Source organism: Aplysia californica, unplaced genomic scaffold (genome assembly GCF_000002075.1).
Source record: "Aplysia californica isolate F4 #8 unplaced genomic scaffold, AplCal3.0 scaffold00204, whole genome shotgun sequence".
Lineage (NCBI taxonomy): Eukaryota > Metazoa > Mollusca > Gastropoda > Aplysiida > Aplysiidae > Aplysia > Aplysia californica.
The window spans coordinates 392,551-420,050 of NW_004797474.1; the positions used below are offsets into that span (position 1 = coordinate 392,551).

Consider the following 27,500-nt stretch of genomic DNA (forward strand, 5'->3'; position numbering starts at 1 on the left):
TAATGTAATTTCATAACTTTCGCCTCTGATTACCCATGACAGTTCCCGTGCTGGAGCGCCACTGGAGAACTTTCTCAGGCACTGGTGAGGTTTCATACCCACACCACTCTGAACATCTGCACCGTAAAGGCTCACAATACTCACATCTACCTCCAAATCCAAATCGCATCCCTACCCCCCTTTCTCGCCTGACGGCATAGCGTAGATCTAAAGGTTAGAGCCGGTGAAACCGAACTTGATAGGTTTGTCTTAACAAAAATCAGGGCTGGGTTGGCAAAGCATTTTTCGCCTTAGACAGGCAATAACATTAATACTTTTACATGAAGATTACATTTCCTTTTTTTTTTTAGCGTACCACCGCCAAAGAAAGATTTTGCGTTTTCTTGTCAGCGCTATTTTGCATCAGGTGCCAAAATAAAAGGGGAGCGGATGGTATGGATAACGACGACTTGCACGTTTCTGTCAAGACATTTCATGATGAGGAGTGGAGCGGAGGCTGTGGACATCCAGCCAAAGGAGACAAGCTGTTGTCAGAGTGCGAGCAGTGTGATTTTTACAAGTGATTCTTATACATGTACTGCATATAATTTATATTATTATTATATACATGCACAACGATTGAAAGATGCAAAAGAACATGGTGAGTGTTATTCAAAACAAACAGCAAAAAAGAACTGATGTGACAATCACGCGTCTTCCGATCCTTTTTTTTATTATTTTTTTTTACTACTTTTAGTTTTTAGTTTTAGGCCGGGCACAGTATGTCTTTTACTATTGATAAGACTCGGGAGATGCGTCATTTGGCCTGGACCTCTTTCTCTGGCCTTGGGTTTGGACGAACAACACCTTAGTAGTAGTATGTCTCAGAGACTGAAGTACTATGTCAGCGTATCGTATGAATGGTTGAATGAGTGTACAGACAATTAAGAGTCTTTCCACAGATATTGAAGAGCTGCCTATTGTCTCCGTCAGTGTGGGAATTTATCATTGGAGAACTTGGCTTGCCAACTGACGCATGAAGCACGTTGAAAATGGTCACAAGGGATCATCTTTGAGTTACGTTTGATGGTAAAAAAATTATGAGCAATTTTGTCTGTTGCATCTACCCCACCTTTGGTTTTGCTATTACTATTTTATATAATGCAGGGCAATTTCAGGCTTTCCATAGTAATCAGATCACTTCAGGGGCAGATCATTGTACGGAGGAGAAGGGCATTTTTCTTTTCTTTCTTGCTTTGAACTTTGATAAAAGTAAAAGACCAGAGTTGCATTCTTTCGAAACACAAATTTGACTCCAAAAGAGCCAAGTTCTCTATTGCCTGGACTGGAAGTTCCCTAGCAGAAATGTTATGTTCCTCCTACTAATTACTAACTGTGCCCACCGTAGGAAGGTTGTATTATCACTCCTTCTACTAGACCAAGACTGGTAAAAAAAAAATTTTTTTTTAAAGAGAAAGGCCAACAAGATGTTTCTGTCTTTTTATTAGAATCTATTTTAATGTTATGTCACCCAAGAAATTATTTTGTCTTCTCTTCAGTCCCTGGAAATGGGAGGGGAGATCACTTTTCAAATCATGTTCGCCCTTGAAATAACGTTTCATTCAACAGGACAGCAGCTTTCGGCAGAGAGATTAGTGTGTGCTGTGTGTGTGTGTGTGTGTGTGTGTGTTTGTGTGTGTGAGAGAGAGAGAGAGACTGGGTGTAACGCCCCTATCAAAGCTATTACTATTAGTATGGGCGACAACATCTGAATCTGAATTTAACGGACGTTGACTGCAGTAAGGCTAATAAGACCGCCAAATGGGCTGTAAAGCTTTGAAAACTCGACTCGACCCCAAGAATGCCCATTCTCGGTTTCAAACCAGGGCCATCTGCTCCAACATAACAACTGAGCTCAGGGCCGCGTTAACTTAGTGCAGGGCCCTAGGCTGTCCATGAGCCGCGGGGCCCCTCGATGACGTTGATGCCACTACCACCGCATTGTAACCCCGTAGCCTACTGATGGAAAGCTATACTGTAAAACGTGATTAGATGTAGGCCTACTGGTATCCACCAATAATGTGGATTAAGACGACGACAAGCACATTTTATAGATCTATTTCTATTACAAAGTATGAGGCAGCCGAAACCTATCCGTGTTTGTTTGCTTCGTGGTGGATTACTTCATCTAAACACATACACACCAGATTATAAAAACTCATACCTTATATTTTCTCCTGGCTTTTTGCTGGGCAAATTCCTCGATGATGTCCTCAAAGTCTAGAGATTTTGTCGTTTCAGATTCAATCGTCAAGAGAGCTAGGCCGCTTAGTCTACTTTTCACTCGTTTCAGTACGGAGAAGAATCTTTCACCCTCTACGTTGGCGATAGGCATGGTGAGAAAGAGCCTCAGTGCGATCTCTACATTTGGGAAAGCTGTTGTTGCACCACTTTCGCGCAGATCTTGAAGGAGCCAGGGAGGAGAAAGTGTATCCTCAGACTGAAATGCTGAGTTGACATATCCTGAATACGACACTAGTTCGTCAGGAAATGATGGCTCTAGGTCGTCCTCATGTTGCTGCTGAATGCGAGATGCTGTGTCTCGAATGCTTGTGGCAGGCTTCTAGTGAAGATAAAGGAGAATGTCAAAATCTTGAGCCAGAGTCTTGTAGAAGTCTTCTCGCTTTTCAAGTTCAGACAAAAGGCAGTCAACGATGATAAGGAAGGTGTTTATTCTAAACTGCTCCCGGTGCGACAAAACAGCTTCAACATCTTTCGTTTCATCGTGGAAGCTTTGAACTCTGACACCTCGTCTTTGGGTTTTCCAAGTGTTTGTTCGTCCGTGTCTTGTGTTTTTCTATTACCACGCTGGCACATTACATGTCATAGGAGCAGGCTAGACATTTTCCGTTTGGTAGGAATTCATTCTGAATTTTGTATGGGTGGCCGCCTAAGCCTACTCTTACAGATTTTTTCCCACCAAGGTCTCATGCACACGGGACCTCCGAGATTTTTCACTCTTATCCGAGAAGGCTAGGTAAAAGATCTTACCTACCCAAGATCAGGGGTGTGGCTAACAAACACAGTAAGAAGGAGCCAAGGAATAGCAGTGGAAAGGCTGCAGAAAGAGGAAACTTTTTTTAGTAAGCTTGGTACGGCACTTGCAACACAAATGAATATGGTCACATAAGTGCCGAAGATTAGAGGTGTTACAAGAGAGAGAAAAAAGGAGGGGAGATAAGGTCGACAGTCGTTTGATAGAAAAGAAGGAACACACCACACAAGAGCATCCGTCAACCACCCACAAAAAGGACACGAAAGCAGACTACAGAAAATGGTTAGACTCAGAGCAGGACGGAAAGGAAAACATTTGACTTTTAGAACAACTTTTCCATCACTGTCAAGTTTCAAACCCAGGACCTATTGAACAAGAGGCAAACATAACCTCTTGACCATCAGTGAATTGTGCATGGTCTAAGTCTAACAATTAAAGTTTAATGGAAGTCTTAGTACTATTGGTAGTACATGTGGCTCTGGCTGAAGAGAGTACCAACAATTTAGCTAGAATGGGAAACTACACGTGCCATTATGTAACAAGAAACATCTTTGCTATTGTACACAAAAGAATCAGTGAACTTTCATTTTATCACGTATTTCAGTCTTTCTGCTTGGGTAATCATAAGGTTAGTTAACCTTGATCGACATGTTACGCTTCAAGCAATTACTCTCAAAACAGATCAAATTAATGCAGACAGAGGTGCTTTGCAATTAAAATAAGCTAGAAAAAAATTAAAACAGGCCAGCAAGCAAGGTGCAGGGGGAGAGGATTACAAACAACGACAACAATTTTAAAAAACAATATCTTTGAGACATTTCAAAATTTTATTTGATGTATTTATGGAACACTAACATGAGCAGAATGTATTATATACAGCTGAGGTCACATATAGGCAAAAAATATCAACTAAAATACTTGATGTATAAAAATGTGACTTTCGGGTGGACCAGTGAGTTGACATAATATGACATGAAAAAATGCTCCCACGTGCATTAACATACATACACACATCCACACAATTAAACAGTTCAATCATCATCATTTCTGTCATCAGGCTCCTGGTCTCCATTTTCTCTTTCTTTCTCGGGAGTCCTGGAACGTGAATGTGACCTTGAGCGAGATCTAGAGACAGACTTCTTGCGAGGACTGGCTGATCTGCTTTTGGATTTCTTGTCCTTGCTCTCGCTGCGAGACCTGCTCCTGCTTCGGGATCGGCTGCCACTGCCAGATCTGCTTCTGGAACGACGACTCCTTGAACGTGAGCGGCTTCGGGAACGGCTGAAGGAAATATGGGACACAATAAGTAATTCAAGAGAAAAATAGTACAGTAAAGGTTGTTCCAACAAAAAGGAATATTTCAACACAGCAGTAAAATCAAGCGGAAACTTTCCTACCAGTCTTGAAAACAAATGAGATCATGTACATTCAATAAAGTGCTAGAACCACCATCTCATATTTTTCAGTGCTTCCACCAGCTTCAGCTGAAAAGTAAGGAAAAGTCTGCCGGGGGTATGGGGGCCGCACAGCAGGGTCGAGGGACAGCGTCCCGTTGGGGGTTCAGAGGAAATTGAAATGTTGTGCTTTTAGAGGGTTGAAAATGGCATTTGGGAGCCTGTTTGAACAGAGTACCAACAACCCATATGACCTATTTTTTCACCAAGATTTTGTCTAGTTTGAACACTTCACAATATCTTTCCATTGTTGGCAACGTTTAAAAGCAGGTTCCCCTTCCATTGCTACTATAATTCAATTAATTTGTATTCGCACCATTAATAGAAGGCAAACCTGGGAATAATGAATAGATATGTACCTTCACAATACAGTTACAAGGCGTATACCCTAATTTTCCTCAATTTTCACATCTGAATTTCGCATGTCACAACCTCGGAACATCACTTCGAATTATTCTTTGATTTCAGTAGTTTGGCTGCTCTTTTATTGGCCCATTTAATGCGTTGTTTTTTCAATGCATTTCATACGTGGTGTTTGTCCCAACTTGTTCTTTTATTTTTTCTCACTTTATCCCTTCTTCAGTGCTTCCACCAGCTGAAGCTGAAAAGTAAGGAAAATTCTGCCGGGGGTCTGCCCCCGAAGAAATTGCTTTTAGAGGGTTGAAAATGGCATTTGGGAGCCTATTTGAAGAGATTGCCTAGACTAGAGCCCATAACATTTATTTTTTCACCAACATTTTGTCTTGTTTGATTTCTTCACCAACATAACTTTCCATTGCTGGCAATGTTTAAAAGCAGGTTCCCCTTTCATTGCTACTATAACTATAATTCAATTAATTATTTTGACGTCGCACCATTGATAGCAGGCAAACCTGGGAATAATAAATAGATGTATACCTTCACAATACAGTTGCGCAGCGTATACCCAAATTTTTTCTCAATTTTCACGTCTGAATGTCGCCTGTCACAACCTCAGAACACCACTTCGAATTATTTTTTATTTTACCTACGGCTGGATCGGGCCCGACTCGATCGCCTGAAACTGAAAACAAACACGTTTGTTTTTGAGGCAACCGAGTCGGGCCATCAGCGCGATCGGCCGATCCCATCCGTAGTCGGCACCCACGTATCACCATATTATTATTATTATTTCTTTCATCGCGGCCCGTATTGCGTTCACGTGGCGTAGAATCTTTGCATTGATAATTGATCTAGATCTAGACAAATTTGCAAAAAAAGTTTCTTTCTGACAGTAATTTTTTTGTCTAAGATCACAAGTCAATTTACTTGATCAACGTGCAGATTTTCCAGCCAAGGCAACAATCCGATGATAGACAGAAGGAATGAGTGAATGACAGAAAGGAGGAAATTGGCACAAAAGGTTCGCCAGATTTTGATCCATCTGCAGGTAAAAAATGTACTACCGACCAACCCGCAATGAATTCAAGGGACATAGCGGTATAATGGCCGATTGCAGGAAAAGCGCAATCTGGCAGGGTTTCAATAACTTTAACTTGTTGCCGAGAGAATTACCGTAAATATCCGTAACTACAAGACGATAGGAAGGCGAATACGGAATTTCGGCAGTCCTGCGCTGTCGCAGTTTTTTTTACGGAGGGGGTTGACGATGAAGGAGGAACAAGTACGGAACTGGCAGAAAGTACGGATTTCCGTAAAAATACGGAAGAGTGGAAGCACTGCTTCTTGTTATGTTTTCCTGAGGAAATCTAGTGGCACATATACTCACATATTAACTCACTTGCGACTCGGCCCTTTCACCAGTCACAAGCGTTGAAGACTGGCGTTTTTGGGGGTATTTCAATAAATCACCACAACTCTCAGAATTACCCTATTGTAATTATTTTTTGACACAGTAAAGTAACATTCAAGCTTAATCTAATACAAAAAACTTAAGTTTTTCAAGTCTAATACTTTAATTTGTATGATTTTTTTAAATTGGCATGAATTAGATTTTCCGAAAAATTTCCAGAGACGTGACAAGTAGAATGAATTTCACTACAACAACAAAAATAAAAGTTCAAAGTGTTCTGGTTTGATTTGTATACATGTGCGAGTGTTTGGCGAAAATATAAAAGCTGGTCTGTGCATTGATTCAGACCCATACAGTGAATTACATGAGACAGATGTACGGCACGACGTGATTTCGTTGCGCAAAAAACAACACCGGTACTAGTGCTAGATCTAGCCCTGGAACTACGACTTGGGCCGTGTTCGGGTACATATCCAGGACCCTTACTATTAGACACATCATATTCTGAGACACTAGAACTAGTAAAATGTACAGAAATATAGAAAACGGCGAAATTATGTGATTCTTGTTCATGTGACTTCTTCGACCGTTACTACGACGCGACTGTCGGATTATCAGCTGTATAGAAAAAAACAAAGCGCGAGTTCCGGTCTGTTCAACCCCAGTTGGGGTCACTGTCCTTCACCTTCAATAACTTAAAAACTACTGGCCCCAGAGATACGAAACGAAGTCTAGGTAGCTCAGGCTTGGCCGAACAAGGGTATGAGGCGAGTCTCGCGATCTGTGCGTGATTTGTAGAGCGGAAAAAAAAATTCCAAAGTTGGTCACGCAGGGCTTGTGAGACCCGTCGAGAGCGTCGCGGCTGGGGTCACGCAACTGTTGTGTCAGCCGTCTGAAGTGACTTAAGATGGCACTTCAGAATCCCAGCATTATAAAAAACCACTGGTAATAGTGCCTGTAAGAAAATCATTGTTTATGTCAGGCATACCTGTTTCTTCTTGGTTTGTCCTCAAGGAGGCGAATTTTGCGTCCATTAATCTCAGTTCCATCCAATTTGTCGATGGCATTTCTTAGGTCTGATGATGTGGCAAACTCAATGATTCTGTGAAAATGAGAATGAACACATTAACACTACCAATAAAATACAATTTGTGTAAACATAACATTGCCAAAAACGGACGAAGTAACAAAGCAATACTTTTAGTTTTAGTAGAGGGTTTTATGGCACTCGCAACTGCATTATGAGCGCCAAGGGGTGGATGTCACCAAAGAAGTCCTTACAGGGAATCAGACTAGCTCTGCTCACCTCTCTTTAGTTTTAGTAGAGGTTTTACGGCGCTCGCAACTGCATAAGGTCATATGAGATTAGAGGAGTTACAAGAGAGTAACAAACATAAAAAAGAAGAAGGGTAGATATGGAAAATAGATGTTTGATAGGAAAGAAGAACCAAACCACACCAGAGCACCCACCAACCATCCACTCACCTCTCTAGCTTCAGCAGCACTAAGTCTGTTTCGACTATCAAGACACCCCGGAAATAGCAGGTCACAAGAGTGACAAACACAAAAGAAGTAAAGGAAAATGACAATAGTAAGGATTAGGAAAGAAAAAGCAGCAGTTCCCTGTTGTAGATCAGGCACAGTTATGAGCGTGACATGATGAATCAGCCCATTTACAATTCTACTGTGCTTGAACGAGAAATGTCCCCCCTTTGGGAATGACCTAAAGATACAACAGTCAGTGGCACTGCCCCGGGGACTGAAGCAATACTTTTCACAAAAAGATGTCCAACAATATCTGTACAACAATAGCAGCACTCAGCAAAGATATGGCATCATTTTCAATCAGCCCCGAAAGATGGAACATCACTGTGTTGCTCTTTAACATAAAAGCCAATGGATATCTCATTTAAAAACAAAACAAAATCCAAACGTGTTCATCAATGTGAACACGTAAAGCATGCACACACCAAGGATCTACAAGACTGAATCCTAACACAACTTTCCGCGACTCCTCCAACAACTAAAAGCTAACCGTGATCATGATACATACGGGTAAACTTGATGATGCAGAAATTTGCGATGGTCTAGCAATTTATACATTTCTGAGAGTAAATACCGCATTTCACTAACCCATAGGACAAGCCCGACGAGTGACAATTTTGCCGTACGAGTGCACATAAGTTGCAAAATTTAAAAAAATAAATAAATCTTAAAAACGTGGACAAGCTAACATTACCAAAGCAATACTGCTCCCAAAAACGTGTCCAACAATATCTGTACAACGACAGCAGCACTCAGTAAAGATATGGCATCATTTTCAGTCAGCCCCGAAAGATGGAACATCACTGTGTTGCTAAAGGCATGTGCACACACTACAGTAAAGGATCTCTAAATTGATATAGGAAACTATTCTTTCTGCTCAGTTACAACTTGAAGCTAAAGAAATTCATGATAAATACTGGAAAACTAAATGACATGGTGAGACATTTGAAAAGTATAAATTGAAAAAATGAATCAATAAAGTAAAATCATATCATACACGCTCACTAAAACAAATACTAAAATATGACAAGAATCGACTCATTGAGCTTTACCACTAGTCTCACACAAAAAGGGATTTTTCAAAAATCTTTTTGACGGTTATTAGCAGCATTCAGGAAAACTATGGCATCATTTTCATTCAGCCCCGAAAGATGGAACATCACCATGCTGCTCTATATACGAAGTTTACACTAAAAGTGACAAACTACTATAGCACTGCAACTGAACCTGATCAAACTCAATCTGTCGCTCCAACTCAACTAATACTATACCAACAATTTTACCAATGTCAACTTCCATTGCGTTTTAACATGTTGAACTTTGCCCCCAAGAGAGGGAACGGGTTTGGTTTTCAAGTGCAATTTCTCAGATTGTTGGATGTAAAAGCTACACTCCCAAACTTGTACCGCATATTACTAATAAACCCTAAACCCCCCATCACTCGAACAGAAGTAAAAATATTTGTGATTTAGAATAAGGGTTGCCTGGTCTCTTGAGATAAAATAGCCATTTCCAAGCAATAAATGTCCTTGGAAACTGCAAAATTTGAAGTTTATAAAAACTATGACAGGTGTTTTTCAAGTGACATCTTCACACAAATGGCCATGTACAGTGTTGAGCTCCCCAAAAGGTCAATAAAAATGGCTTAATGGTAGGTTAAAGATCAGTTTCTTCAACTTCCAGCATTTTGATGACGGTCAACGTCTTTATGACACATAGTCTTGATGATTTTTAGACAGATCAAATTTACAAATAGGAGGATACAATTTTTCTCAATTGTTTTCTTTTTAGTTTTAGTAGAGGTTTTCAGCGCTCGCCACTGCATAAGGTCATATGAGCGCAGTTTTCAAGTTGGATAAGTTATTTGATTGGCACAAATTTTTTTAAACTAATACATGCCACTTCCCCCTCCCCCATACATTTCACATTAGCCCTGAAAAAGTCTTTCCCTTCAGAGAAAAGATATATACAAGCAGGGTCACTGCCACACATATGACAAACTACATAAACAAAATTAAAAAGAAAAAGCAGCATTCAGGTGAATTATGGCATCATGGCGTTCAGCCCCGAAAGATGGAACATCATTATGCTGCCCGAAAAGAATGTGATCAAAGATTAAGGTAACAACGAGACAATATAACAGCAACTAGCCTATGATTCTTAAAAAAGTTTTCGTAAGAGTTTTACGGCACTTGCAACACAATAAGGTCATTTAAGTGCCAAAGAATAGAAGTGTTACAAGAGAATAACAAACAAAAAAGGAGAGATAAAGACGACAGATGTTTGATAGGAAGAAGGAGCAAACCACACCAGAGCACACGCCAACCACCCACACCTATGATTTTGAAAGAAATAAATACGGACTACACAGAGTAAGCATTGTTCCATAACAAATGAAACCAGTATATTTAGGCACAATATAGTGAATACACACCCCTCATTCCTGTGTTTCTTGTGGGCATCTGCGTAGGTGACTTCACCAGCTTGACGCATGTAATCCTTCAAGTCCTTAAAAAAAAGGAAAAAGTGTAATTATACATCACAATAGATATGAGCACACCGGACAGTTTGTAACAAATAACCATCCCGTTTCTAAGGACAATTTGGGACCCAAAGAAAGAAAACTTGAGAAACCTGCAAATTCCATCTTTCAAGAGCTTGGATCTCGTTACTTCTGACATGGCAACGTACTGGGAAGAAACCTGTAGATCACTGCAATTTGTTCCAACAATCAATCAAACCAGAATTACTATGATGCAAAATTCTAGTTTGATGCACAGAATTTTTCAAAACTTCAGAATACTGTAAATTATTGCAAAGAACCTCTATGCAGATTTGACAAGGTGTTCATCTGATTTTTCTTGTAAAGAACGGATCAATGACTAGTTTGAGAAAAGACCCCCGGAAAACACGTTTCAATTACAACAGATCAATCTACAATTTAAGGAGGTACTGGGCAACACTGCCATACCCTAAGCTATCTGAGCGAATCCACTTTTATCCGTGTTAAGATTCAAGAGATAAAAAAAGAATAGTTGGAATACTGCCACCAACTACTTGCCCTTCCCTGAATTTATCTTAGTGCCTCAGAATAATGAGTGATTTACTACCACTTCATGTAACACTTAAAGTGCAAAGTGGATTACCTCCAGGCTGTAACTAGTGGGAGAAGCCCTAGTAGACAAGCATGGGGAGCCCTAAACATCATCTTCAGTCGCCACCTGCCAGAGGTCGTCTTTAATTTCGTCTTTCGTCACATCATAGCTCCCAGTCATAACTGCATCTTCTTCACCACCTCTTACAACTTCTTGGCTGCATTGTGAACTCTTCCCCCCTTTGGCAAGCCAAAGATAGAAGTCCACTGGTATAGCCAGACCAGAGCAGAACCTCTACAGGCACTATATTCCAGACATCTTACGCCTTCCCTCATCTTCAGGTAATAACCACTCTCTTCAAGATGACATCAGATGGAGGAAACTTAAGCCTTAACTTCCAATCAGTTACGGCCCTGAAAAGAAAAGTGCTGACTGGCCACCCCTGCCAAACGTTTCAGCCAGCCAGCCTGCCAGAGACAATCGACTGAAGGGACGAGATGGGAACCCAGACACGGCAACACGCAGCCAGCACATTGTGTAGGCTTCAGAGTCATCGCCTCAGTCAAGACTCATCATCACCATCGCGTTAGGAAAGTCTTAAGCCCGGACATCTAGAGTGCCCTTGATCTTCATCTCTCAAGAGGGAGCTTATGAGGAATGAGAATAATAACTTCTTTTAATAAGGTGCACAAAAGATGGTAACTTGATATCAGTCTAAACATATTTCAGCACACAAACACAATTTTTAGAGCTTACCAACATCACTGGAAAACAAAAAAGTAATCCATACATAACACCTGAAAGAAACAAGCATTGGGAAAAATTTGATTTGCTATAAGACAAAAAAAAAAGAAAAAAATAAATAGAGAGAGACCAATCTATACCAATCAAAACATTTTAAAAGAAAAATGATACGTGAAATATACATACCTGCCAACTGACTCGCGACGACAGGTTCTCAACTATCAATCTATGGTCTGTTCTGGTTGGAGGCCCATACCTTGAACAAAAAAAGACAACCAAAAAACAAAATAAAAAGTCATCAAGACAAAAACACATACAATTCATCAAAGTAAAAGTAATCAGCAACCAAGTCAAATCACACCCATCATCAGACTGCTCAGGGTACACACTGACTGTAAAACACATCCAGTGTTTCCCCATGAGCAGACTAAAATGAGGGTCAAATGACACGCATGAGGTTATCATCATTTTACATCAATATCATCAGGAAAATAGCCTCTAATCCCAAAACGCACAATGGCACTTGAAAACCAAACACTTTCCTATCCCTTGGCAAACTGAAAAGTTTTCAAAATTGACGACAATTGAACCTGCCCAGCGATTCTTTGAAAGTTTAAACAGCTACTGAAAATACATTGTATATGTCCAAAAACACTCCTTTCAACCCCATGCTCCAATCTTCCACCCACTAAAATGTAAACAAACCTCCCAACACATCCAATAAAATAAAGTAATCAGCAACCAAGTCAAATCACACCCACCATCAGGCTGTTCAGAGTACACACTGACTGTAAAACACATCCAGTGCTTCCCCATGAGCAGACTAAAATGAGGGTCAAATGACACGCATGAGGTTATCATCATCTTACAGTCACACACCAGGAACACAATAAACGCCATTCAAATTGATTTGATAGAGTGGATTATTTGCGACACTGACACGTTTGCACCAAAACAGATGACTGTCCTAAAGCCAATACTGGACAGACAATTATGTCACAATTATAAAACACTTCATAAAATGATGCTTTACTATGTCTAATTTTAAAATTTTGTAAACAAGCCAATTTTTTAAACTTTAGTATTTACTCCAAGGTTTGTATAATCAAAAGCCTCTCATGAATTTGATACATTCTACCAGAATATGCTGAACAATAAAATGCCTGATACATGCCATGCGAAAAGGAGCTATCCGTACCCTGATCAGTGTAAACAGGACAACATACATCTGTGCATATAATTTGCAGGTATTTTTCTCAGTTTTAATTACACTGTAAATCCCCATAAAAAAATTTTTTTTTTTAAATGTCGAACCTCCTCCCAACTTGCTTTTTAAAAAAGATACAACTACACGGTATAAGACATCCAACTCCCCCTTACAAATAATTCTCTCCGCAACAAATCTGTCGGAAGAAAAAGACAGCGTTTTAACTGCTTGTTGCCAGGCAGGAAACTTTTCGACAAGCCTGCTCAATGCACAAAAGCTTAGAAGAAAATATTGGCCCAACCATAGGCAGGGAGATTCAAAACAACAGAAGCCTGGAGGACCAGCAGTGAATAGCAGCATTCACACGAGTGACATGGATGGAAAATCCATTAAAAGATAAACCAGAAGACCATGTCGTGGAGATTGGAAAAGCAATTCCATTGTGTTGCTAGCTTACGTAGAATATTTCACCCAAGATTTTTCCCCAGCGAAAAAGCCAATTCTCGAATGCATAGACTTCAATCTTGTGTCCCTTGTGAGTCACACACCTCGATATATATATATATCCCTTGGCAATATAGTATCCTATAATGGTTGACCAAAACTATAGAATGTTTCTCGCAGATCTTTCAGTTGACATAACTACAAAGTTATCGAGGTACACATATATTTCTCTTCAAATCCATATTCCCCTCAACTTCAGTATGTGCAAACAAGCCTCATACATAAACATCAATGAAAATAAAGTAATCAGCAACCAAGTCAAATCACACCCACCATCAGGCTGTTCAGAGTACACACTGACTGTAAAACACATCCAGTGCTTCCCCATGAGCAGACTAAAATGAGGGTCAAATGACACGCATGAGGTTATCATCATCTTACAGTCACACACCAGGAACACAATAAATGCCATTCAAATTGATTTGATCGAGTGGATTATTTGTGACACTATTACACGTTTGCACCAAAACAGATGACTGTCCTAAAGCCAATACTGGACAATTATATAACACTTCATAAATATGATGCTTTACTAGGTCTAATTTTAAAATTTTGTAAACAAGCCAACTTTTTAAACATTTAGTATTTACTCCAAGGTTTGTATAATCAAAAGCCTCTCATGAATTTGATACATTCTACCAGAATATGCTGTACAATAAAATGCCTGATACATGGATTGCGAAAAGGAGCTACCCGTACCCTGATCAATGTAAACAGGACAACATATATCTGTGCATATAATTTGCAGATACTTTTCTCAAAGTTTTAATTACACTTTGCAAATCCCCATTTAAAAAAAAACAACAAAAAACTGCTGAACCTCCTCCCAACTTGCTTTTTAAAAAATATATAATTACACGGTATAAGACATCCAACTCTCCCTTACAAATAATTCTCTCCGCAACAAATCTGTCGGAAGAATAAGACAGCGTTTTAACTGCTTGTTGCCAGGCAGGAAACTTTTCGACAAGCCTGCTCAATGCACAAAAGCTTAGAAGAAAATATCGGCCCAACCATAGGCAGGGAGATTCAAAACAACAGAAGCCTGGAGGACCAGCAGTGAATAGCAGCATTCACACGAGTGACATGGATGGAAAATACATTAAAAGATAAACCAGAAGACCATGTCGTGGAGATTGGAAAAGCAATTCCATTGTGTTGCTAGCTTACGTAGAATATTTCACCCAAGATTTTCCCCAGAGAAAAAGCCAATTCTCGAATACATAGACTTCAATCTTGTGTCCCTTGTGAGTCACACACCTCGATATATATATATCCCTTGGCAATATAATATCCTATAATGGTTGACCAGAACTATAGAATGTTTCTCGCAGATCTTTCAGTTGACATAGCTACGAAGTTATCGAGGTACACACATATTTCTCTTCAAATCCATATTCCCCTTAACTTCAGTATGTGCAAACAAGCCTCATACATAAACATCCATGCAAATAAAGTAATCAGCAACCAAGTCAAATCACACCCATCATCAGGCTGTTCAGAGTACACACTGACTGTAAAACACATCCAGTGCTTCCCCATGAGCAGACTAAAATGAGGGTCAAATGACACGCATGAGGTTATCATCATTTTACAATCATACCTTACAAAATTATTCCCCGCCCATCAAATGCAAAGATCCTCATTCTTTCCCAGCAACACAAAAACAGGACAAATAAATCTTGTAAAACAAAGTGTTTACACCTTAGAGACAAACTTGATCACATATTCAGGCTTCACAATGGCACACAAATATAAAACCATTCCACTACAAAAGCCAACAAAATCCAATTGATTTGAAAAATTTTCAGAGATGGAAATCCATTACTCTTTTGAATATTTAGAGGGGAAAAAATGACCCAAAAAAACTTTGCAAATATGGCGGAATCTCCAGTGCAAAGAAGTATTCACTCCAATTAAAAACCAGCAATTCAGGAAGTTATTGCATTAAGTTTTGACAAGTTCACATTTTTCTGCTTTCCTTTCAACTGTAACAACAATGAAGTATAATTCCACAGAGGAGAGAGCTCAAAAGTACACATGTGGAAAAATTTTGCCCCAGTGCAAAGAAATAAGGATGGTAATTTGTCTCCATATGCTTACTTGTCCCTCCTACCACCACCACCACCACCACCACGGCGTCCTCTAAAGCCGCGGTCACGAAACGAGTCGTCACTGCGCGGCCCTCGGGCGTGCTCGACGCTCACTCTGAAGGAAAACAGAAAAATGCATATAGAACAGTGTAACATAAACATGAATGAATAAATGAACGCTTACTTGTCTAACCAGACAGACGAGCCTCTAGACCTAGAAGATGGAGGCCTACCAGATCCTCGAGCATGTTCAATTACAACTCTGAAAAATAAAATACAAATCATACAAATAAGTATGACAAAATATATTTTTTAAATTAACGCGTAAATATAGGATAGAATCACATCCGTCGTATCTATAGCTAAACATCACAAGTAATGACTAATAAAAACGTTTACCTTTCACCACAGAGTTCTTTCCCGTTTAACTCATAAACAGCATCATCAGCATCTCTGTAGTCATCAAATTCCTGCAAACAAAAATATTTAGACCATAAGAATCAGCAAGTCACATGTAACTTGGAAGCAAAGGAATAGTATAGTCTCTGCCTAAGATCCCACCTCTTAGTCTTATGGTCCTGATTCGCTTAAAATCCCGCTGTTTTGGAAAAACATAATTTTTACTACATTAAAGTCACCCCTAAGATCCTGCTCTGACCCGCCCCAGTAACTAATTTCGGCTATGAACCCTTTTTAGGTCAAAATTTGGTTTGCCCCCCCCCCCCTTTTTTTAAAGGGAAAAAAAAGAACAAGAAACCTGGGCGCGCTCAGCTGATCAACCAAGTAGCAAAAATGTACGATCATTGTACCGTCTGTCGCATTATGGATCATCCACTCTCATGAACGCGATCACACCTCTGTTGTAATCTCGATAAGCGGTTACAATGTTTGCGCCTGACGGGATCGCACCAAGGTGTGAACTCGATGTGTTGCTTTCCTGATCACCTGAGTAGTCCGCCTGATTTTACATCCTACAGTAAGTGGGGAGGGCCTACAAGCAAGCATTGGACTGCATTCCATCAAACTCAAACTGAACTTGCAGGGTGTCTTTGCTGAAAAAATTTACTACCTGGAAAAAAAAATTTAATACCCAGCAAATCAAGCCCCACACAAGCTCGAAAAAGGGAGTTCATTTGCGCCATCACTAACATATATTATCATTACATAATATATGGAACGAAAATAACTCGCAACAACGTCCAGTCAACAAAATAGAGGGTAGACAGACGATCGCAAGCTTGCTCGCCGCCAGATTTAGTTTTAGTAATGTTTTTACAGCGCTCGCAATTGCATGAGGTCATATTAGCGAGAAGGGGCGGATGTCAACAGAAAAATCCAAAACGGGCAACCAAGCTTACTCTGCTCACCTTTCTAGCCTCAACAGCACAAAGTCTGCTTCAACTAGGAAGCCTGGAAAAAGTGGGTCACAAGAGTGACAAACATACAAAAGAAGTAGAGGAAAAAAAATAACGATAGTAAGGATGAAAAGAAAAAAGCAGCAGTTCCCCCTATGTTGTTACTGCACAGTATAACATGACATCGATAAATCAGCCCATACTCACAATTCTACTGTGCATAAGAGCCAGCCCCCCCCCCCCCCGGTAACGGCCTTAAGACACTCCACCAGTCAGTACTGGTTGGGGGAAGAAGAGATGTTAAGATTTAGACCTAATGTGTGCACACAGGGTGACTGCCAAACCCGCTTCTCGGTTTTCCAGGGGCGTGTTACACAACACACACAAGTAAAATATACCCAGTCAACAACATGTCAGTGTTGCACTGGGGTCTTGTTTGACTAGCCTAAGTATTTCAGTGTGTTATAAATTTTCCTCTCATTATCATATATTAAAAAATGAATCCTGCTTTGAGCGTTCGGAAGGGCCTTGAACAAGAATTTTGACTGTGAAGAACCAATCTGGGTGTCATGACTCATATTATGAACATTAAAGGCAAAAATTATTGCTCAAACTCAATAACTTGAATAGCCCCAGTAGACCCATGAAGTGAGAGAGTTGTAAGAACTGTGTGTGTGTGTGTGGGGGGGGGATGCAGTGACAATGAAAATCTGCCAGCCTTGAACAGAAAGCTACAATATTGTTATAATTTACTATCACCCATCCAAAGTTTTTGTCCTCTGGTGTTGCCTTCAGCACTCCCACCCCCTCTCCCGAGTGCATCTTTTAAAAAAATCAATAATCCCCAACCCCATTCCGTAGCCCTAGGCCTATACTTCGCAACGCTCAGACTTTGAATGAACTTTGGCGACCCCAACAACAAACGGCGTCGCAGGTTCATTGGCGGGTCACGATGGCGAGCCTGACAATATAAAAATCAGACGACGCTTGTACTTTCTCACCCCCGGTAAACGAATATTATATCACAATCGCCGCCGGCAAAAACGGAGTCATGTACTGCGGCTTGGGTTCAATGAAGCCTGTTTTGGCTTCATCACTCTGTATGCAGATGAATTTACGACCGTTTACCAAATGTTTACTACCTTCACGGTGCATTTACTACGATTTACGAACTTGACGACCAGGGTGCCGAATTTACAACTTTGCTGGACACCCTGACTTGTGGATGTTTTCTCAACCATCCCTCTCGTCTTTCAGTTTTGCGCTCGAACTTTCTAGTCAGACTCATGGACGGTCAGATCGCCTTTACGTAATGTAGCCATCTGTTGGCAGTCAACTTGCCTTTCATTTTAAAAAAATAAATTAGTCTGTGTGGTCACAACACAACGAATTAAGATGCAACATGACATGGGCGGGGAACTCCATCAGAGAGATATAAAGCAATAGATTTTTGGTGAGGGCATTCTGAAAAGAACTTTTAGTTCGCCTAAGATCCCCAACTTTCCTTGCTCCTGAGCCCGGGATCTTGCGCACAGACTACTGTAAAACTCCAACATTACCAAGATGTAAAAAATAACATATAACACACTGGGCCCCTCAAACTTTACACCCCCCTTAAAAAAACAACCCATTTTCAACCTCCCATAGGAAGGAAATCAATAAACAATTATATTTGTTGGTTCATTGACTTTCATACACCCACCTTCTTGGCAATTCACTCCTTGCACCACTATCTTACTTACCACAAATCCATATCCATTTTTTAGCATTATATCTCTGATTCTGCCAAATCCTCTGAAGAACCGATCAATGTCCTTTTCCCGGGCATGATAAGACAAGCGACCAATGTACACTCTGGTCCCCATCTTCAACCTGAAATAAAAAATGTTTGAACACTGAAGAAATGAAATTATCTTTGGGTGCTAGACCTGCATGTGAGCCTCAACCAGATTGAAAATTTTGTGCGCACCCCCCCCCCCCCTAATAACTTATAAGAGGTTTTAAATTGTGGGTGTCATAAAAGGAAAGTCTTCCGAATAACGAGCGACCACCCCAACAAACACATTAAAAAAGAGACCTAACCCTAACCCAAACATGAACCTGCAACGGCTCTCATGTAAAAAGGCCAGCACACGAAAAAAGAAAAAAAAAGCACTCCAAAACAAACAAGGAGCATAATATGGCCTACATTGCTGTAATATGGTTTGATACAATAATACAATAGAATTAGAATATGAATCTTCCATATAGTTATAGATCTAGTAATCTAAATAAATCTAGATCTAGTAGAACAGGTGAATAGGAATAGGCCTTGAACGAGAAATCAGATTTCCGATTTCAGACGATTGTTGGCGAACACGCGGGTCTAGGTGCAAATTTGAACTGCTAAAAGGAAGGGGAGTAGGAGGTGCAATTTGGGGGTAGATGTTATCCCACCCCTTTCTTTCTTCTGGCGCTGTGGCGTCAAACAGTTACCGATGCCGACAGCACGCAGGAACTCGACACTTGCCCGGGGGTCCTTAAAAAGTGCTGAAAGTGGGTTACTGAAATGTCCCAGCAGATGGGTTCTGACCCGATAGTTGGCGGGACATCTCATGAACACATGGTCCATAGTTTCGTAATCCTCCTTGCAGGCTCGACCGGACGGATCAGGGTTGTCTGCTGGCGCAATTTTGTGGAGATAGGGCTTGAATTAGGTGTTCAGGAGGGCAGCAAAAATTGCCTCGGTGGGGCCTAAAAATCAGAGGGCACTGATACAATTTTCTAGGGCACCAAGGCAAAAATTATAGCTGATCATTTTGTTCATTAAAGTTGGTAATACTGGATCGTGCATCACAACGTGAACATAAATAACAATACAATTTATTCTTGCTCTCAACATAAGTATAGAGTTATCGGAAAATTTGTAAAATCATGAATGAAAACTAAGTAAACCACTAGATGATCAGGATATTGAAAATATGTTGGCACACACAATATAGATAAAGACTGGCTTATGTTTGTCCCTTATGGGAAAACAAGTGATTTTAAAAAGTATCACCAGAGAAGATGATTTCATGGAATAGTGCTGTATTAGCAGGACGTCTATTTGTCAGACACATCTCTTGCCACTTGGCAATGCAGGGTTCTGGATTGAATTCTTTGATCTCAGGACCTTTGGGACATATAAGCATGATCTTTTCAAGCATATCTCTGGAAAGTAGGGTTGGGGCGAGCGGACGGACGGCCATGAGAGCGAACTGCGAAACTCAAGACAGTTCGTTTTTTGGGTCCGCTCCACAATTTGACTCTCTCAGAGAGTGGACTGCGGACCTCAAGCCATTTAGTTTTTTTGGGTCCGCTCCACAATTTTTTCACTGGGCAGGCGGGCAAACGGACGAACTCTAGCAGACGAGATACTCGACGCGAGATTAGACCCGTCGTCTATGGTTTGTTAATTAGGCCTGATGTTTCAAACCACTAGTGGTGCCACAGTGAGTGAGAGAGGCTGGTGACGTAGTACTATGTGTGTAACCTTTCACCTCGTGCTTGGGGCGCACTGTGTACGTTCCAATTATCTCAAAGGCCGGGGGGGGGGGGGGGGGGGGGGGGCTGTAAGTTGTAGGCAATGGAAGGAGTCGTTCCCGTCCACCCGCCCGCTCGAATGCATGGAGTCGCTCGGTCCGCCCGTCCGCTCGCTCGCTAAACGAACTGTTGTCTCTGTCCGATGTGTTCGTTACCCGTCCGCTCGTTTGCGGGTAATGCCAGCGGGTCGTTCGTTACAGTTACCTAAAAGTGGTTTGCCAGGTGAGTGAAACTTTTTCTGACAATAATATTTTTCTGCCTTTTATTTTGTTTTTTCCTTTGATCATTGTTTTATACTTTGGATCATCGGTTTTTCTTTTGATCGTCTTTTTACTTTTGATCATCGGTGTTTTCTTTGATCACTGGCCACTGGTATTTTCCTTTGATGACGGTAAGTTTATAATGTTCTTTTTGTTGATTTTCTCAGAGAAACCGCACTTTGTGATTTTCTCAGAGAAACGCACTTTGCCGACACAATTGGCGCTAAGTTAGGCCTATATAAGTTTTTAGCCTTGGTATTTTTTTACTTTCCCTCCCGTCTCACACTCAGCTACCAGTTGTCTATTTTCTACTAAATATTGATGCGCAGAACACGAATATCAACTTCATTTCCGTCGCAAATTAATAGTTTTTGAAATATTTGAATGTTTTTAACCGAGATAGACGTGCTTTGGACCAATCGGGGGGTACCAGGGGGGCCTGCCTCACTGGGGTAAAAGAAAATCTGGGGGGTTACAGGGGGGCATGCCCCCCTGTTTTTACCCATAATTTGATATTTTACAGTTAGATTTGAAATTGTCTTGAAAAAAATTGATTTGCGACAGTTTTAGTGGCTTTATGTGTGATCTGCAGCAAACAATACTGCAGTTTGACCCCTGAAACAGTGCATCTGTGTGCGGGAGTGAAAGTAAAAATTTACCTTAGCCTTTTTGAAGTGCGTGCTTTTTCATCCTAACGTTTTGGAAATAGATCTACCTGTTTTTTCATCAGTTTTTGAGAAAGTTTGCATTTAATTTGCTACTGCAAGTGTTGATCTCTAATCTGAGTGTTTTTTCTCATGACCTGTGAGATTTGGGAAGTGCGTGTTTCTAATGGAATGTTGTGATTTTAAAATGTAATTATTGTATGGTAAGTGACTCGCTATGTTTATACTAATTTTCCGATGGCTTTGAACTTATTGTTCGAACACGGACGTGATGAAGCTAGTGTCATAAACTTTGGTGCTTTTTCGGTAGTTCCCACCCCCCCCCCCCCTTATTTGAGCCTGACCTACTTCTAGATTTATACGTTTGATTCGCGGTGAGCTAAGATATCAAACCTAACAACAGCAAAACATTAAATTGTGGTATGAATCCCCCCTTCCTATTTTTGGTTAGGTCAGGGGGGCAAGCCCCCATGAAACCCCCCTACTCTTGGGGCCAAAACCCGTAAATAACAATTGCGGGGTGGGAACTATCGAAAAAGCGCCAAACTTTTTGCAACAGAACATTGTTTTGTGAGTAAACCCACCGAACTGTGCAACATGTGGGCGTATTTTGAGCTTAGTGAAATCCGGCAGGGGGGAGGAAAAGTTTTTCGCTGTCCAGCGCATAAGAGTTAAAATCTCTCAGAAAAAACTCCCAACTTAAAATTGCATAAAATTTTGCAACTTATTTTTGGGGGGGCTTTTAAAACTCCAGCAAACTCTACACAAGTGTTAGTTGGGGTGAATGAAGAAACCGTGGTGCAGTGGTACCAATATTGTAGAGATATTTGTGCAAACTGGCTAGTAAACAACCAATACGTGATAGGGGGGCCCCGGACACATCGTCGAAATTGATGAAAGCCTTGTGGCCAAGCGGAAATGGAAGTGGCTATTCTCGTCCGGGGTGAGAATAGAAATACGATTTACCTCTCACCCCGGGTGAGACTTGCCAGCGTAGGTAGGCTATTCTCACCCTGTGTGAAACAAGACCTGTTTTTCCTTATTTTGGAATACTGTCTATCGGTGTGGATGATCAAATTGATAAAATCCAAGAAAAAATTACGTTATAGCACAACAGTAAGCTAACAGCACAGAATTCTATAATTCTGTTATCAGTGCAGAATTCTGTGGTTCAGGGTGAACGCTTCACTGGTTGGCCTAGGCTATAACGGACATGCCGTTAAACTTAGAAATGACGCATATTTCTGATTGGCTGCTAATTTTAGTAATGTGATGTCATCACTTCCTGGGATACCCACATGGAACGACGTGTTTTCGGTAATATTTCGGATTTTCTAGATCTAGATTCTAGATTAGATCTAGATCTAGATTTCTAGATTACTTTCAAAGTAGATTCTAGATCTATTAGGCCTACCTGGACATGATGGAAGACCGCAAGAAAATTGCCGTAAAGACGCAGGAGGACTAGATAATATCTAGATCTAGATCTAGATATCTAAATTTAGATCTACCACACCCCCCCCCCCCCTCCTGCATTTTTAATCACTAATACATTTTTTATACTAAACAACAACTTCAAAGCAACTCTACAAATTAGGCCTATAATTTATGGAACTGTTGGTCAGTCTGGAGGAGGAAAAGACCAAAAAAAAACTGTCCGGGACCGGAATCGAACAGCTCCAAAAGTCATTGCTCGACATCAAACGCAGACGCGCTATCAAATCAGCTATCAGAACTTCCGAGAAAATGGTGTAGATTAAGCATAATATACATACACTTCCATCTTTGGTGCCATGCGGTTGTCTATACTTAGATGTAGTCACTGGTCTGACGTCAAACAAGATGGGCGCCTTACCTAAAAATAGTTTGCATCATTTCTACTTTTAATCGCATGTCTATAACGGTGAACGCCCACCGGGTGAGAAGAAAGTGGCTATTCTCACCCGCCCGGAAGTTCTCGCAAGATCAACTCCTCCCCTCTTCTCTCTCTCTTTCTGAATACTGTCTATTGCCCATTGGTGTGGACGATCAAATTGACCAAAACAAAGTTAAAAAATGATGTTAAAACACAAAAGTAAATAAATTTGGTTGTCTACAAAGATGCTACGGCTATTTAACTTTTCGAATCGAGCCGAACTACGCGGGTCCCCATTTTGTTTTGCCTGGAAATTCTCGCGCTACTCTAGGCACTTGGATATCGGCCCGCGCGGCCCGAGATTTTCGTTCACCTGCGGCCGCCGCGTTTTGTGTCAGAAATCGGGCCCCGTGAGGGGGGTACCTATTTGTTTTGTTTCGTTTATAGTGTTCTTTTCAATTTATGGATTACTTCCGCCTATCAAATTAAAGAGGAAAGAAAGGCGCGTATTATGGCGTTTTCCACTTCGGGATCGGTTGTGTGTGTTCGGAGTTACAAGGAGTTAAAAATAAGGTAAGTTCAAGCCTTTATATTTAAAGAGTATATCTTTTTTTTTTTAGGTACTCCTCACAGTCTTTTCTTCAACCTTTTATCTCTTTTATTTGTTAATTTCAATGTTGTACGTTGAGGCATAAGCGTGTGAGCCCTAATTTAAATAGGTCACTCTCCATGAATGGGCATGACCTATTATCGATCGCGCTGCTGAGCGTGAACCGGGAGGTCATGGCGGCCATTGCGGAAAGCGAACTTAACCCACGCTAACGTGTATTGTTGGCGTTTATTACCTCTTAAACGGCATTGAAGAATGTTTTATAGTAGAAGATATGATTCATTTAAAATTTTGGAATGTAATATGTATCACTGTTGTATAATTTTTATGAATTTGCACCATGTAACAATCAGTAAGGAGTCTTGGGTGGGGGGAGGGAAATGTAACAGCCTTGGCCTTGTTTTGTTTCTGTGTTACTCTCACTGTTAGACCATCGATTTCACGCAAGTTTTTACTTCTTTTGTGTGCTTATATTGTCTTTAAATATTTTTTCTTCTTAATTGTTTTTGTGTGTGCTTGTTATTTAAATATCTCTTTAAATTTTCATGTACTTTGTCCAGTTTGTTTTAAGATACATGTTTATTAGAAGATGTTTTTTCTCTTGTCTAGTCATCTACACTCTCCCTTTACTAGAGTTGTAGTGTGAAAATGTCAAATTTCCATCCACTGCTCACAAATGAATTTATTTACTTCATTGATGAATTCATTGCTTTGCTTTTTTTTTTCTTTCCACAGCCCCTGATCACAACCTGCCACTGTTCCTTTGGATTTATTGACAGCTCACCAGAATAAATCCTGACTTTAATTAAAATCCAGAAATGCTTGCGGAGTTGGTCGAATTCACAGAAAAACTTGTTTGAACAAGTTGCAAAAAAATTGAGCACTTAAGAAAGCATTTGTTGCAGACAAGAAAAAAAAATTGACATTAATTTAACAATATCAAGTTGGCAGACTGGGTGAACTAAACAATTGCCAGAAATAAAGAAAGAATAAATAAGTATTGTGACACAATTGCGTGCTTCAAAAAACATGTCATATTTCACAACTAATTGTCTTTGAAGAAGTTGAACATTTAAATAAACACAATAAAAATATAATGAAAAACTTGCTGAACAAACTGAAGTAATAAAATTAGAAGAGACTATTGTTTAACTTACAGGGCAATCTCATGAGTTAAAGATGTAAAAGAGAAATCAAAGATAAAGACAGAGTAATTGATCATTTACATGACAAATTAAAACATGAAAGAAACATTCTAACAATAACATGCAAAATGAATTTAAAAAACAGTATTATCATGAATTAAGGTAGACTAAAAAACACTAGTTTGCAGCAGCTGTAGACACAAATGTTAACTTTAAAAACTTCTATGCTCATCTTATTTTAGGCGACCAGCTGTTTTGTTAAAATATATTATATTTTTTAATCAGTTTTTTGTTAATTCTACTGATATTTGATATGTAGATGTTCCAAAAGAAAGGCCTTAAAAAGACCTTCAAAATGATACCTCAATTATTGATGTAGCTTAATTTATAAGAAAGTTATGGCAAAATATATTGACCGCAGGACGATGCGGTCACGTTACACAACACAGTGTTACATAATATTACCCAATATTACCCACCACGACATATTTTAAAAATATCGTCTGACTGTTATTTTGTTCTCAATATCACAAGGTTTCAGAAAATGTTTGGTTTTAGCATGTACGCAGCAGCATATTGAAGCAGCTTACATTTCCCTTATTGTCCTTGCTGTTTCGATCACAAAAATTGCCTTTTTTTTCTATATAGATGTTATCCCCTCGAAAAGATCTTTAAAATGCAATATCTCAAAAACGGTTCAACATAGAGCAATAACTAAGGTAGCGTTGGAATCGTGTCACTGAGCTCTTTGCATTGGTATTGTTTTTAAAGCAATTTGAAAGCTTTGAAATTTTTATCCAAGTGCCTAGCTACTCCTCTCTCTCTTTCTCTCTCCACTGCCCACAGACAAAATTGTACGCTTTTAGTAGGCTACAGTTGTAATGGAACGTTTGTTCACGGCACAGAATTCTACAATTTTTCTGTGATCACAGTGTAGAATTCTGTGGTTTAGGGTGAACGCGCACTGGGTTAGAATAGCCACAAGACTTGCCTGCACTATTCTCACTCCGGGTGAGAATAGAGGTGGCCGGGTGAGAATAGCCAAAAGATTCGCCTGCGCACGCCTCCCTGAATTTTACCATAAATAATTGCCCCCCACCACATTTTTATTAGGACAGGGGGCCCCCTGAAACCCCCCTCTCTTGAGGCCAAAACCAGCGAATAACAATTGCGGGGTGGGAACTACCGAAAAAGCACCCTGAAAGGAGATGGAAGAGATAGAAATCTAGAATCTACATAACATTTTATTGTCCAATTCACTTAGATAATCTAAATCTAGTTGCAGAATTTAGAGCAGGCATATCTATACTACCATGCCGAATCTCTAGATCTACTCTAGATTCTAGATCTAGATCTAGATCTAGATTAGATCTCTATATTCTTGACTTTGATTCTTGAACTCGTGAGAGACGTACACCGTGCCGTGCTGAAGAAAGCGCTGTGTAGTCTCAAATTGCGTAGAAACGACGTTCATGCACGCTCCTGTCAACATTCCATAGAATCGTAACAAAGCACAAAGAACAACGTCTGAGTAATCTAATAAAATAGTTTCAAAAACATACTTACCACCACACAGCACTTTGCTAACAATCAATGCTTTATGTCACAAATACAGTACAGCTGTAATCTTGGAACCTCGATTGCAAATGGCGGATGAGCGTTTCAGCGCGGGGTTCACAAGTCATGTGACTTTCACCAGGGACTTCGTTTTTGGCCCGAAATTAGAATGTTATTCAACAGAATATTATCCTTGAAACTAAGGTACAAAATGTGGGCTACTTTCCCAGTTTTGAGCTGTCCCCAAGGAGATTACAGTTTATTTTAAGCTCCTTGGCTGTCCCACAGAAAGGCCTATGCCTACTCGAACACAAGACAGCTCTGTTTAAAACAACACCAACAGCAACAACAACAATTGTAGTTGAAAACCTACCTGGTCAAGGTTTAAAACTACAACTCTAACCATGTTGAAAATGTCAAACGTAGCTTGTAATAAGCCGCAGATGTTAATTTCTTCTTCTTTATGTTTCAGCTCCGGACCAAACTTTGGCGATCATGGCACTCCAATCCTTTCTCTTCTGTGTCTTCTTGGTCAACTCAGTTTTTATCTTTGGGTTATTCGTTGCAAATTTGTTCGGGCCATCTGTGTATGCTGTTCTTGTTCTTCCTCTTCTCTTCGTCTTTTCCTCTAGGCCTATTTTTTTCACACAGCATGAGTTTCTCTAGTCCATTTGATATTATTTAGGCGGCCAAAGAATCGCAACTGTCTTTTTCTATCTGTTCGCTTTCCTCTCCGTCCATGAGATTCTTTAAAGACGGTAAGATTCCGGCGGCCTCCACTCTGATCGCATCCACACATTGCCTCGGTGATTGTCCATACCTACGCTTATAGGATTTGTGTGTTCACGTTGATAGAATAGATCTATCTATCTATCTATCTATCTATCTATCTATCTATCTATCTATCTATCTATCTATCTATCTATCTATCTATCTATCTATCTATCTGTTGTGGCTCCTCCTATAGGGCCTATGTAAAGGATTCAAAAGTTTGAGGGATGAGAGAAAACCACCTTGGATTTGTACTATATTAAAATATCAT

The 27,500-nt window shown here is 40.2% G+C and overlaps 1 protein-coding gene and 4 non-coding genes across 7 annotated transcripts; all 5 read right to left on the reverse strand.

The window, feature by feature from the left end:
• Positions 1-3,842: 3,842 nt before the first annotated feature.
• LOC101847657 (serine/arginine-rich splicing factor 4) lies at positions 3,843-26,573 on the reverse strand. Of its 3 annotated transcripts, none has more exons than XM_005099161.3 (8): positions 26,468-26,573; positions 18,545-18,674; positions 15,847-15,917; positions 15,458-15,562; positions 11,830-11,899; positions 10,239-10,312; positions 7,248-7,361; positions 3,843-4,315 (listed from the first exon to the last, which is right to left on the reverse strand). In XM_005099161.3, the coding sequence occupies exons 2-8, from the start codon at positions 18,665-18,667 to the stop codon at positions 4,066-4,068; spliced, it is 807 nt and encodes a 268-aa protein (XP_005099218.1). In that variant the 5' UTR covers positions 18,668-18,674; positions 26,468-26,573; the 3' UTR covers positions 3,843-4,065. The 3 variants fall into 3 exon arrangements, with proteins under 3 accessions (XP_005099218.1, XP_005099219.2, XP_012938457.1); XM_005099162.3 differs by having other exon boundaries at positions 11,830-11,905; XM_013083003.2 differs by lacking the exon at positions 15,458-15,562 and adding an exon at positions 15,632-15,709.
• On the reverse strand, positions 11,978-12,116 carry LOC118477748. The gene has a single exon (XR_004858586.1). It is a non-coding gene; the product is annotated as a small nucleolar RNA SNORD10 (small nucleolar RNA).
• Positions 12,374-12,512, reverse strand: LOC118477750. Its single transcript, XR_004858588.1, has one exon. It is a non-coding gene; the product is annotated as a small nucleolar RNA SNORD10 (small nucleolar RNA).
• Positions 13,597-13,735, reverse strand: LOC118477751. The gene has a single exon (XR_004858589.1). It is a non-coding gene; the product is annotated as a small nucleolar RNA SNORD10 (small nucleolar RNA).
• LOC118477749 lies at positions 14,811-14,949 on the reverse strand. The gene has a single exon (XR_004858587.1). It is a non-coding gene; the product is annotated as a small nucleolar RNA SNORD10 (small nucleolar RNA).
• Positions 26,574-27,500: the final 927 nt, after the last annotated feature.